Below are 12,342 nucleotides of genomic sequence, written 5' to 3'. Positions count from 1 at the left end.
GTATCCTGTCCTTGGAAGTGCTCCAGAAAACCCAGTGCTCAGAGCTTCCCTAAGCTGGTAAAAGTCTAACCACACACCTTCATTTGCCTCTGACAGGGAAAGCCTGCAGATAGCCAAAAGGGAGCTTGTACATCCCTGTGGCATTATTTAAATTAACCAAAACAAATGAGGAAAAAGAGGCCATCAAAACACAATTCTGGACAACTTTAAGATTAGCACACAAAAGTACACCTTTACAATGACTAGTTCTGGAACGAATCACATAGTGTAAGGAACCTTGAGTTCTATTGTATCTAAACTGCTTCAGCTAGATCCTCAATGAAGAAATCTCCGGACTTTTTGAGAAATACAAAGAAAGTAGTTAATTTCAAATAAGTATAACTGCCAAATACAAAATTTCAAAGACAGGAAGAACACTCGAGCAAAATATGCATATTTACTAAAAGTAATAAAAAATTGTAAGCATACTAAATCATGATTGGTTTTAAAGGTATTTAAAATGGTAGTTTTCATCTTGTGGTTTTGTTATTGAGACTGTGAGCTGCTTATTTCTGTGATCTTCAAATCAGTGGTAGACACAAATTGTAAAAGGTGTTAAATAAAATTTTAAAATAAAGCATCATCTCAATCAGACTTCCTCCCAGATATGATCAAAAGGAAATGTAAAAATTATTCTCATTGAAAAAGCCTTGAGAATCAGGTATTTTGTACTAGGAATACTTAAAATCTTAAGCAGAGAAAATTAATTTAGTATGGTTAAAAATAAAGGGCCAGGGACTTCCCTGGTGGCACAGTGGTTAAGAATCCACTTGTCAATGCAGCGGACACGGGTTTGAGTGAGTCCTGGTCCAGGAAGATCCCACATGCCACAGAGCAACTAAGCCCGTGAGCCAGAACTACTGAGCCTGTGCTCTAGAGCCTGTGAGCCACAACTACTGAGCCCGTGCACCTACAGCCCGTGCTCCGCAAGAGAAGTCACCTCAACGAGGAGAAGCCCGTGCACTGCAACAAAGAGTAGCCCCTGCTCGCTGCAACTAGAGAAAGCCCGCATGCAGCAACAAAGACCCAACACAGCCAAAAATAAATAAATAGATAGATAGATAGATAAAAAATAAAGGGCTAATAAATATTCTTGAGAAGAGTCTCTTCTGTAGTAAACTACAAAAATTTAAAACACCCTCTTTCTCCTTTCCCACACACCCAAATAAATAAATAAATAATCAACACAAACAGTTACAGTCTGGAACTGTGTTAGGATCAAAGTCAGCATGGAAAAACCTCAAAAGCTTGGAGGAAGGTGGAGCCTCGTTAGAACATAAATGCAGACTAACAGCTCCTAGCTGCCCGTAAGAATTTATAACTGATGTGTGTAACATTCAACAAGAATAAAATGATTCAAGGTGAACATACTTACCATATAAAAAATATTCAACACCGGTCCTCAAAGACGTATAATCATGGCTACGGAGGATACAAAGAATATTACAGGTTGCTTTTCCTGAAGACAGATCATTTAATTTAGGGGGTGGGGGGGAAATGCAAGGTTCACTAAAATTTAATTGATGTGAAAAGTTAAGTAACAATACAAAACATAAGTTAGGAGGTATTGCAAGGAAGCACATGACTAGTGGCAAACAAGCAGTACAACAGACTGCCACAGGTTAAAGTGCTCTGGGTAAGCTTCAGAGAAGATGGGCCAGGAACTCGGTCTTTCATTATCTTATGATGATTACAGGACCTGGACCAGTGGGAAGGGATGTCTCTCCAGATCAGAAACACTGAGGCGGTAATTAACTCCAGGACATAAAAGAGAAGAATTAAAAGCCACAACTTCAAGGTAGAAAGTAAAACAAATGAGGGAAGCTTCTAAGGTAAAAAAATTATCCTCACTGAATGATAACTGAAAAAGAAACATAAGAGTTCAAAAGTATAGCATCTGAAACAGGAAATGACAGAGGTAGTTTGAAACTGAAAAGATCTGGACACCATTTAAAAGCTTTGGTAAGGATAGTCTGAAGAAGCAGAAAATTATGAGTGTGTTTCTCAAGAGACAGGAAAAGGCAGTCAACGTCATTACAAGATCCACTATCAGAGTCAGCAATAAATAACTATACAGTCAAGATCTCTTGAATCATAAAACTTATGCAATTACTAATGGGGGACATGTGGAGACAGTGGCAGGCACAATATGGCCCAAAGCAGACCTCATCATCACTAGCTGTGATTCCTTGAGCATGCACTAAACCTCCCTGAGTCTTTTTAATACAACCTTTGAAGGCCAGTTTCCATTTACAGTTATTACAAAATACTGGCTATACTCCCTGTGTTGTACAACATATCTTTGAGTCTTAATGTCCTCTTCTATGAAAAAAAAAGGTCTGAAAATCTGAAGAGTTTCAAGTGAGATTTAACACAGAGCTCTTTAAAACCTAAAGGTAGAATGAAAATGAAAATACAACATACTAAAATCTGTGGAACACAGCTAAAGCCCTGCTGAGAGGGAAATTCATTAACACCATGTGCCTATATTAGAAAGGAGTAAAAGTCTCAAATCAGTGATCTAAGGTTTCCCCTCAAGAACTTAGAAAAAGAAGAGCAAAATAAACCAAAAGCAAGCAAAGGAAATAAAGATAAGATCAGTAATCAGTTTATTGAAAATACAAAAATAATAGAGAAAAACCAATGAAACAAATAGTTCTTTGAAAAGATCAATGAAACTGACAAACTTCTAGCAAGACTGACAAAGGCAGAAGATGCAAATTACCAATATCAGGAATGAAACAGGGACTGTCACTACAGACTGAAGAAATCAAAAGGATAATAAGATAATATTATGAACAACTCCATACACAGAAATTTGACCACTTGGAAGGAATGGATCACAAAACCACACATCATCACAACTCACCCAATGTGAAATAACATGAATAGCCAGATAACTAGTAAGGAATTGAAATCTGTAAGTTTAAAAGTCCCTCTCCGTAAACTAATATGTAGACTTAATGCAGTATCTATCAAAATCCCAGCAAAATTCTTTGTAGGTAGACAAGACTATTCTAAAATTTATAATGAAAGGCAAAGAAACTAGAATAGCCAAAAAAATTTTTGAAATATAAGAATAAAGTGAGAAGCATCAGTCGACTCTATTTCAAGACTTATTTATGTAGCTACAGGAATCAAGACTGCATGCTAACAGAGACCCCAGAAAGAGAGCCACACAAACACGCTCAACTGATTTTTGATGAAAGTGCAAAAGCAATTCAAGAGAGGACAGATAGCCTTTCCAACAAATGCTGGAGCATCCATAAGCCAAAAATGACCCTTGACCTAAGTCTTGTATCTTATACAAAAATTAACTCAAAATGGGTCATAGGTTCAGATGTAAAACAAACTATAAAACTGTTAGGAAAAAAATTAGAGAAAACCTTTGGTATTTTGAGTTAGGCAATGGATTCTTAGACTTGACACAAAGGTACAATCCGTATGATGAAAAACTGATAAAATGGATGTTATCAAAACTTTTAAAAATGTTTGCTCTGCAAAAGATTCTTTAAGAGGATGAAAAAAAACCTACAAAGAATGAGAAAAAACATTTGCAAGGACTGGTGTCTAGAATATATATTTTAAACCACATAGCAAGGGCTGGTGTCTAGAATATATATTTTAAAAACATCTAAAATCAGCAGTAAAAAAAAAATCCAATTAGACAATGTGCAAAAGAAATGAAGAGACATTTCACTGAAGAGAATATACAGATGGCAAACAAGCACATGAGAAAAATGCAAGTTAAAACCCCAATATATCATTACATACCTATCGGAAGGTCTAAATAAAAAAACAGGAACACCAAGCGCTGGGGAGGATGTGGAAAAACTGGTCTTGCGTACATTGCTGACGGGAATGAAAAACGGTGCAGAAACTCTGGGAAAGAGTTCGGCAGTTTCTTATGAAACTAAACATGCAACTGTCATGTGAATCCCGGAGAACTGACGACTTACACCTTCCTCATGCTACATTACTAAAGCAGCTTTATTCATAACAGCCCAACACTGGAAACAACCTAGGTGTCCTTCAAAGTGTGGTATATCCACCCCCTGGAATACTACTCAGCAATTAAAAGGAACAAACTAATGATACTTGCGACACCTGAATGAACCTCCAGAGGACGCTGCTGAGTGAAAAATATCCAATCCCCAAAGGTTACACACTGGGTGATCCCATTATATATCATTCTCGAAATGACAAACTCATAGAAATCACAGACTGCAGTAGTTGCTAGGGGCTAAGGAGGAGGTGGAGTGGAAAGGAATTGGCTGTGGCTACAAAAGGGCAGCGACGGGCCCTGGGGCGAAGGAGAGCCCTGTCCTCACACAGCAGAGTCAGTGTCCTGGGTGTGCTCTTCACTGTGGTTGGCAGCGTGTTACTATTAAGGAAGACTGGGTAAAGGGTGCTGGGGAATTCTGTTACTTCTCACAGTTGCACAAGAATTTACAATTATCTCAAAAAGTTTAATTAAAGGTAAACTTATTGCAAAATAAGCACAGCAACTGACAAGAAATCCACCATCAATTAAATGATTAAACTCTCTCCAGCCCAAGTTTAATTCTGAAGACTGAACTTCACTCTGAACCAAAGAGTTTAAAACACATTTTCCTCACCCACACGTGCACACAAACACAGCAACGGTAACAAGGCAGTCCAGACAGGAAAGCTGAGACCTCCCTAACGACAGGACACAGATGAAAGAGACCTGGGCTGAATCAGGACAAAAACCCTCCTCCAGGCTCTATCAAACTAACGGGCTGTGTGACTTGGGAACATCACCCAACCTCTCAGGTCCCCACAACCTAAACTTTTAATCTGGGAGACTGCTTAGACCAGCACTTTTCAAACTTTTTGGTCTCAGGTCCCCGAAGAGTTTTTGTTTACAAGGATTACGACCACTGATATTTGTAGTATCAGAAATTAAAACAAAATTTTCAAAAGGCAAGTGGTCCTTCCACAACTTATAGCGTCTGGAAAACTCCACGGCACTCACAAGAGAATGAGAGTGAAAAGGGCAAGGAACAGCTTGGAATGGCCGAGGACACAACTGTGACCATCCCACGGCTTACTCTGAAATGAGATCAGTGCATAAAAGGGACTTGAAAGGTAGAAAACACCGAACAAATCAGCCACATCAGTTCTTTTAACAGAAAAGGGCGCCAAGGCGGGAGAAAAAGGCTCCAATCCCAAGGAGGTCGATACTGGGTAAAATGGGGGGCTTCTGAAGGCCTGGGAGGCCGAGTCAGTGGGCCAGCCCGCCACCGGCCCGCTCTCGCGCGTTCGGGACCGTTACAGAAACCGCCCCCGCTTCAGACTCAACTTCAGGGAAGACGGGAAGCCCCGCGAAGCCTCGGCCACCGGGAGGGGCCGTGGCAGGAAGGCGGGGGTCCCGGGGAGGGGGGGCGGGGGACTCACCAGGTGCCGCGCCACCTCGGAAGACATGGTACGAGCGGGTCTGGGCGGGCGGACGGCCAGCGATGCGGCTGCAGCCGGCCGGATGGCGCGTCCAGCGGCTGAGGGACGCTGGGGGCCGGACGGGACGGGGCGGGGCGGGCGGGAGGGAAAAAGGGAGGAGCGGCGGAGAGGGGTCCGGCGGCCTCAGTGACGTAGAGGGCCGGGCGGGATAGCGCGGGGCGGGGTCCGGTCGGGAAAGGAGGGGAGCTGAGGGGAGGGGTCCCGCGGCCTCAGTGACGTGGGGTCCGGGCGGATGGCGCGGCGGGCAGGGGTCCAAGAGGGAGGGGAGGGGAAATGAGAGGAGGGGTCCAGCGGCCTCAGTGAGCTGGGGGGCGAGGCGGGCTGCGCGTCTCCACCGCGCCCAGATGCCGCGCGCGCGAAGCGGGCCTGTCACAGGAGTGCCCGGACCTTTTAGAGAACGACCAGTTAGTGCCGGGGAGGGAATGGAGCACACTCGGGACGCGAGGAGAAAGACGCGCGGAAAAGCGGACACTGCTTTTCCGACAGCCGGGGCGGGGCTGGAGCACAGATTGCGGCCGGAGCGGGCGCCGGAAGTGGGCGGGGTCTGGGCGTGTCCCCTGGCAGGAGCGGCCATTGCGGACCGCTCACGGGCCGGAAGTGGGTGGAGCCAGGGCGTGTTCTCCGGGGAGAGCACTGATTGCGGCCTGCGCGGGGACTGAAAGGGGGCGGGGCGGACAGGAGCTGGGCCCGCGGGAGCTGTAAGGCGGCCAGTGCGAAGGCCGGAAGTGGGCGTGTCCGTCCGGCGGGGGCGTGTCCGCGGGCGCGGCCGGGGGGCTGTGGCGGCTAGTCAGGCCGCTGCGGCGCCCGAGGAGCCTGAGGAGGGGTCAGCCGCGTCGGTGCGGCGCCGGCCAGGTGCGCGGCCACGGATGGAGGGTCCAGTGGAGTGCGGGGCCCGGGACCAGGCCGAGCTGGAGCAGCCCATCGGCGGCGCCCTGGGCGGGACGCCCGAGCAGCGCGCCAGCGGCCGCCTCAGGGAGCCGGGGCACTCGGCGGCAGACCCCGCCGACCCCTCCGACCCCGCGGACGAAGCCCCGAGCGCGCCCCCGGGGAGGCGGCCCCGCGGCGGCCCCGCGGAAGAGGGCGCGCGGCCCGAGGTGCCTGGCGATGCGCCGCGGCCCGGCCGCCCCGCGCCCCGGGAGGCAGCGGGCAGCTCCCCGCAGCTGCGGCGCGGCCCCGGGGGCGCGGACGGCGCGGCGGCAGAGGAGGAGGGCGCGGGCGCGCTGACGCTGGACCCGCTGGAGCACGCGTGGATGCTGTCGGCCGCCGACGGCCGCTGGGACAGCCTAGAGGGGCTGCTGGCCTGCGAGCCCGGCCTGCTGGCCAAGCGCGACTTCATCACCGGCTTCACCTGCCTGCACTGGGCGGCCAAGCACGGCCGGCAGGAGCTGCTGGCCCTGCTGGTGCGCTTCGCGGGCCAGCACCGGCTGCCGGTGAACATCAACGCGCGCACAAGCGGCGGCTACACCGCACTGCACCTGGCGGCCATGCACGGGCACGTGGAGGTGGTGAAGCTGCTGGTCGGGGCCTACGACGCCGACGTGGACGTGCGCGACTACAGCGGCAAGAAGCCTTCGCAGTACCTGAGCCCGAGCACCGCCGAGGAGATCCGGACCCTGGTGGGCGCCCTGGACGAGGACGAAGCCGAGAGCACGGCGGGCAGCGGGGGAGGGCGCTGGAGGCTCTCGAGGGTGCTGCCCTCGACCCTCATCTCCGGCAGGCTCTCGCACGCTCTGGAGGACGGCGGGGACCACCACCACCATCACCATCACCTGGCCGAGGGATTGGCTGCGGGCAAAGCGAAGGAGCCGGGTCGCAAAGCCTCGGGCAGCTCTAGTGGGCGGATGAAACCCAGACTCAACAAAATCCGCTTCCGAACCCAGATCATCCACACCGCACCCTCTTTCAGAGACCCGGAGCAGCCCCTTGAGGAGGGGGAGGACGAAGAGGAGGACCGGTCTTTTAAAGGCCACTCATCCTCATTCAAACTGAGACCCAAGTCCAATGTATTCGGGTAAAAATGATTTCTTTTAGAACGTTCTAAGACTTGTTTGTCGTCTTAGGAATAGGGTACTAGGTGTAGACAAGGAAGTGAGACCACAAAAGACTTAAGCTAAATGCTGCATTCTTACTTCGGGGGGTTGGAAAGGATGGGGAGGAATTCTCCTTAGCAGTATGGCTGCAGTGGATTTCCAAGCGATTCCTCAAACCTTGACCTAGGCCTCTTTTCCCCCTGCCACCCTTCTGCGCTGCAGTCCCTGTTTCTAAGGACTGAAAGTGTATCAAAATCAGGTGCAGAGCTGATGACTGAGGGTCCCTTTGATTGAAACATTGCCGGCTACCATGCAGAGTAAGGAGCATTGCACATTCGTATCTGTTTTTAATAGTGGCGACTCTTCCAAGAGCAACAGGAAATGCAAATTGTAATGAAGCTGGTAGTGTTTGTAAGTGTGAACAAACCGACATACTACCCTGTGTTTTTACTAATGGCATTTGATTTTAAGATGCTACTGAAGGTCAGGTCAGAGTTGAAATGCACAAATAATAATTAGAGAATAATGTGAATACAATTGGAAATCTCTTGGTACCCTACTTGTAAGTAGTGTTCACCTCTTTTCAAAAGCAATTTCAGCTTGGGTCACTGAACTAAAGAAATAGGCAACATTCACTTTTGAGTTAATCTGTTGTGTGGTTTCCTCTTAATTATCTCTAATACCACTGCACTTAGTATTACGGTACATTATTAATAACTACATAAATTTTTATTTAAAGAAAACACTTTTTAGCAACCTATGGTACTTTTAAGTAAATGTTACCTCTGGTTCTGATTCTTACTAACTTGTTTTGCTTTTCCAAAAGTCTGAATTTGTCTGAGTTTTTATTCTGGGGGTAATTTAACTGTTGGTTCTACTTGGCATGACCCTGTTTGACAGTGCTTAGAGTTGAATTGCCTACAGAAACTGTTTCTGGTTTAGATTATTAACAAAAATTGACATAAATGTTAATGAACTGATGCTTCTGTGAAGTAATTATTAAATCAACTTAATATTTTCACATAAGGTACACTTTTTTTTTTTTTTGCGGAACGCGGGCCTCTCACTGTTGTGGTCTCTCCCGTTGCGGAGCACAGCCTCCGGACGCGCAGGCTCAGCAGCCATGGCTCAGGGGCCCAGCCCCTCCGCGGCATGTGGGATCTTCCCGGACCGGGGCACAAACCCGTGTCCCCTGCATCGGCAGGCGGACTCTCAACCACTGCGCCACCAGGGAAGCCCAAGGTACACTTTTTATTTTACTAATGAAATACATTCATAGTCTCAATACTTTGTAGCAATGTTTTGCAAATGTTTAAAGTACTCAATCTTTGCAGTTTTCCAGTGTTTCCTTGAATCTATTAGAGACATGGAGTGAAGTTATTGGAAAGCTGGCTAGTAAATCTACCCAGTTAAAAATAGCACTTTATAAAAGGGAAAAGAAAATAGACGGGACTATTTCTATATTTAAATGCTGCTGGTTATTGAATCCCTTCACATATAAGTGAAAAAATATTGGTCATTAAAATTAAAGACTCGTTTAACTGTGGTTCTTAATTATATTTCGTTCAAATATGTTAGGGTGAATGTCTTTATAATTATTGTTCAATTTAGCTCACAGGCATATTAAATTCACTTGTAACAAGATTCAAAACGACTTGTGGGAGACTAATTCCAAAACGTCCTCCTCCCTTGGTCTTTTTGGTCTCCTAGTTGCTGCAATGTAAGTATTGCATACTGTAGTGATGACAGAGTTAACAGATTTCAGAGTGAATGAACCAATACATGAACTGCACAGAACTGGTGTTTAGAGAGTTCTTAGATCTTTAATTTCCAAAGTTGTAGAAATTTGTAACAAGTTGGTCACACCTCTCTAGACAGCAATTGATTTTGTATAAAGACTAACGAAAAACATTCACATAAAATATATAAACCATTGTCCATTGGTGTGCCTTTACTTTTGTTTTAGGATTATGGAAGTGGGATATGTACATTTGAGAAGCACTTTTATCCATACGTGTGGGTGAAAATCTAATTTTGTATAAATCAAAATTAGGTTCCTTGAAGGTGAAAAGCAGTCATTTGTTCCGGATCATAACCACATTGCCTGTATCTAGTGTGGGATAAGTTGTAACTTCTCACTGAGTCTAAGGTTTCAAGGGCGTGTGAAGCCAGAGTGAACCATAAGAACACTGCGGAGCCACCTCCAGGTCCCACTGAACAGTGTTAATCTCTCAAATGTGTATGTTAGGGCCTAATTGCACAGAATCTGTAACTTGCTAGATCTTTAGGGATTGAGTCAATACTTAACTTGCTTTTCACATTAAAGAGTTCAACTTTTCAGATAAAATATACTTTGAAATTTCAAAAATCATTCCTGGGGGAACTTTTAGCATTCCTTGCCATGAGGTACTTGTGTGCAGTAAGTGCAGCATCTGCAGCTGCTTAACTCTGTTCCTCTTATTTTTTCAATTTCCAAATTGAGATTATAAAAAGCAAGTGATTTGTGTAATTTGATGTTTGTGGAGTTGTGCCTACCATTAATGGAAATATGCACGTCAGTTACTCAGAGGTCGTTGATGTGAAACTGCGGTTAGAAATTCCAGGTGTGTCGGTGTGTTTCTTACAGGTGCACTGGACACTAGTGAATTTGTCACAGCTCTCTTCGCTTTCATGGTGTATAAAGTACAGCTAGCTTATAAAACTTGAGAATATGGCACTAGTCTATTCATGCCTGAAATCTTGGAGTCCAGGATGCCTTGTCTCTTACTTTTCAACTAAGTGAAACTTTGGGAGTTTAGAATGTAAAATTTGTAAAGTTTGTTTTGTCAAAATAAAACGTTCACACTAGATTTTTCCTCTGAATTGTCTAAATCGCTATAGTTCTTTATATTTTTACCTGTCTGGGGTTTTACATTTCACACAGTGCTTTTTGAAATTTGCATCTATTTGATCCTTTTTCTATCCCTTAAATCACTGGCCATATATCCTTAATTTACAGATAAGGGAATGAAGGTTGATGCTGTTCAGGGTCACAAAGTCAATGGCAGTAAGATCTCAAGACTTGATGCTTTTCCACAACATTATCTTTCCTGCACTTTGAATTGCCAAATTTTGGCAAAGGTGCTGCAGCTGGGCACCAGTAGTGGAGGAATCAGCTTGGGGAGAGGGTAGTACCTCTACCACTACCTTAAAAAAAAAAATTCAAATGAAAGGACCGACAAGGGATTAATCTCCAAAACATGCAAAGAACTCATAGAGCTCAATATCAAAAAATAGGTGGAAGATCTAAATAGACATTTCTCCAAAGAAGATATATAGTTGGCCAAAAAGCATATGAAAAGATGCTCAACATCACGAATTATTAGAGAAATGCAAATCAAAACTACAGTGAGATATCACCTCACACCAGGAAGAATGACCATCATCAAAAAATCTACAAATACATGCTGGAGAGGGTGTGGAGCAAAGGGAACCCTCTTACACTGTGGGTGGGAAGGTAAATTGGTGCATCCACTATGGAGAACAGTGTGGAGGTTCCTTAAAAAACTAAAAATAGAATTACCATACGACCCAGCAATCCCACTCCTGGGCGTATAACTGGAGAAAAGTGTAATTTGAAAAGATACACGCACCCCAATGTTCATTGCAGCACTATTTACAATAGCCAGGACATGGAGGCAACCAAAATGTCCATCAACAGAGGAATGGTTAAAGATGTGGTACATATATACAATGGAATATTACTCAGCCATAAAAAAGAATGAAATAGTGCCACTTGCAGCAACATAGATGGACCTAGAGATTGTCATACCGAGTGAAGTAAGTCAGACAGAGAAAGACAAATATATGATATCCCTTGTATGTGGAATCTAAAAAGAGGGGTACAAATGAACTTATTTACAAAACAGAAATAGAGTCACAGATGTAGGAAACAAACATGGTTACCAAAGGGGAAAGGAGGGGGATAAATTGGGAGATTGGGATTGACATATACACACTACTATATATAAAATAGATAACTAATAAGAACCTACTGTATAGCACAGGGAACTCTATTCAGTACTCTGTAATGACCTATATGGGAAAAGAATCTAAAAAAGAATGGATGTATATATGAGTGTAACTGATTTACTTTGCTGTAAAGCAGAAACTAACACAACATTGTAAATCAACTATACTCCAATAAAAATTAATTTAAAATAATTCTTAAAACCCATGGCTCAAGCACACATCAGCTACCATAAACCCTCCCTTCCCGGACTGGAGCTTAAGGAAGATGGGAATGCCTTTTTCTATTTCCTTTAATATCTATCAAACATTGGATATTAATGAATTTACTTCCTCATCAAGGTTACCTTTGATCTTTGTTTTAACCAAGTTCAGCAGGTGGCAGAGGGACTTGTGAATCTTTGCTGTAACTGTCCGCCATTGGTCCCTCTCAGGCTTTTTGTTGTTGCTGTTAATTTAGGACAGCTTATAAAACAAGGTAAGTCTAGTTTCCGTTTCTAGAATGACTTCTTTCCTTAGAAGTACTTATCTTAAAAGGATTCATTGAGGAGCCCCCATGAAGATATCTTTAATTTTTCCTAGTGAAAGTATTTTTTGTTTTGCTAAATACATGGTATTATTTAGAGTTTCTTGTAAATTAATCCTAAAAGTACTTGGGAATTTGCTGCAAACCAGTGTTCCTTCAATGATGAGTCAAATAACTACTATTAGAGGGCTGGAAGGTGACCCTTCCTGAACCTGTTTTTCAAGATATAGCAGCAGAGTTGTTTGCAACACTATCAGA

General features: G+C 44.6%; 2 protein-coding genes across 2 annotated transcripts in view; one reads left to right on the top strand and one right to left on the bottom strand.

Annotated features, from left to right (window-relative positions):
• SEPTIN10 (septin 10) overlaps window positions 1–5,559 on the bottom strand; it is a 52,882-nt gene extending 47,323 nt beyond the window's left edge. Inside the window, exon 1 of the mRNA XM_065891389.1 lies at window positions 5,461–5,559. Coding sequence (XP_065747461.1) covers window positions 5,461–5,487 — 27 coding nt within the window. The 5' untranslated portion in view covers window positions 5,488–5,559. The remainder of the gene's footprint in view (window positions 1–5,460) is intronic.
• Window positions 5,560–5,864: 305 nt separating this feature from the next.
• SOWAHC (sosondowah ankyrin repeat domain family member C) lies at window positions 5,865–7,535 on the top strand. The gene is made up of 2 exons (XM_065891575.1): window positions 5,865–6,117; window positions 6,199–7,535. The coding sequence occupies exons 1-2, from the start codon at window positions 5,865–5,867 to the stop codon at window positions 7,533–7,535; spliced, it is 1,590 nt and encodes a 529-aa protein (XP_065747647.1).
• Window positions 7,536–12,342: the final 4,807 nt, after the last annotated feature.

This window comes from Phocoena phocoena, chromosome 14, assembly GCF_963924675.1.
Source record: "Phocoena phocoena chromosome 14, mPhoPho1.1, whole genome shotgun sequence".
NCBI classification, from domain to species: domain Eukaryota; kingdom Metazoa; phylum Chordata; class Mammalia; order Artiodactyla; family Phocoenidae; genus Phocoena; species Phocoena phocoena.
The sequence above is the reverse complement of the archived record's forward strand: the minus strand, read 5'-3'. Positions and strand labels throughout refer to the sequence as shown.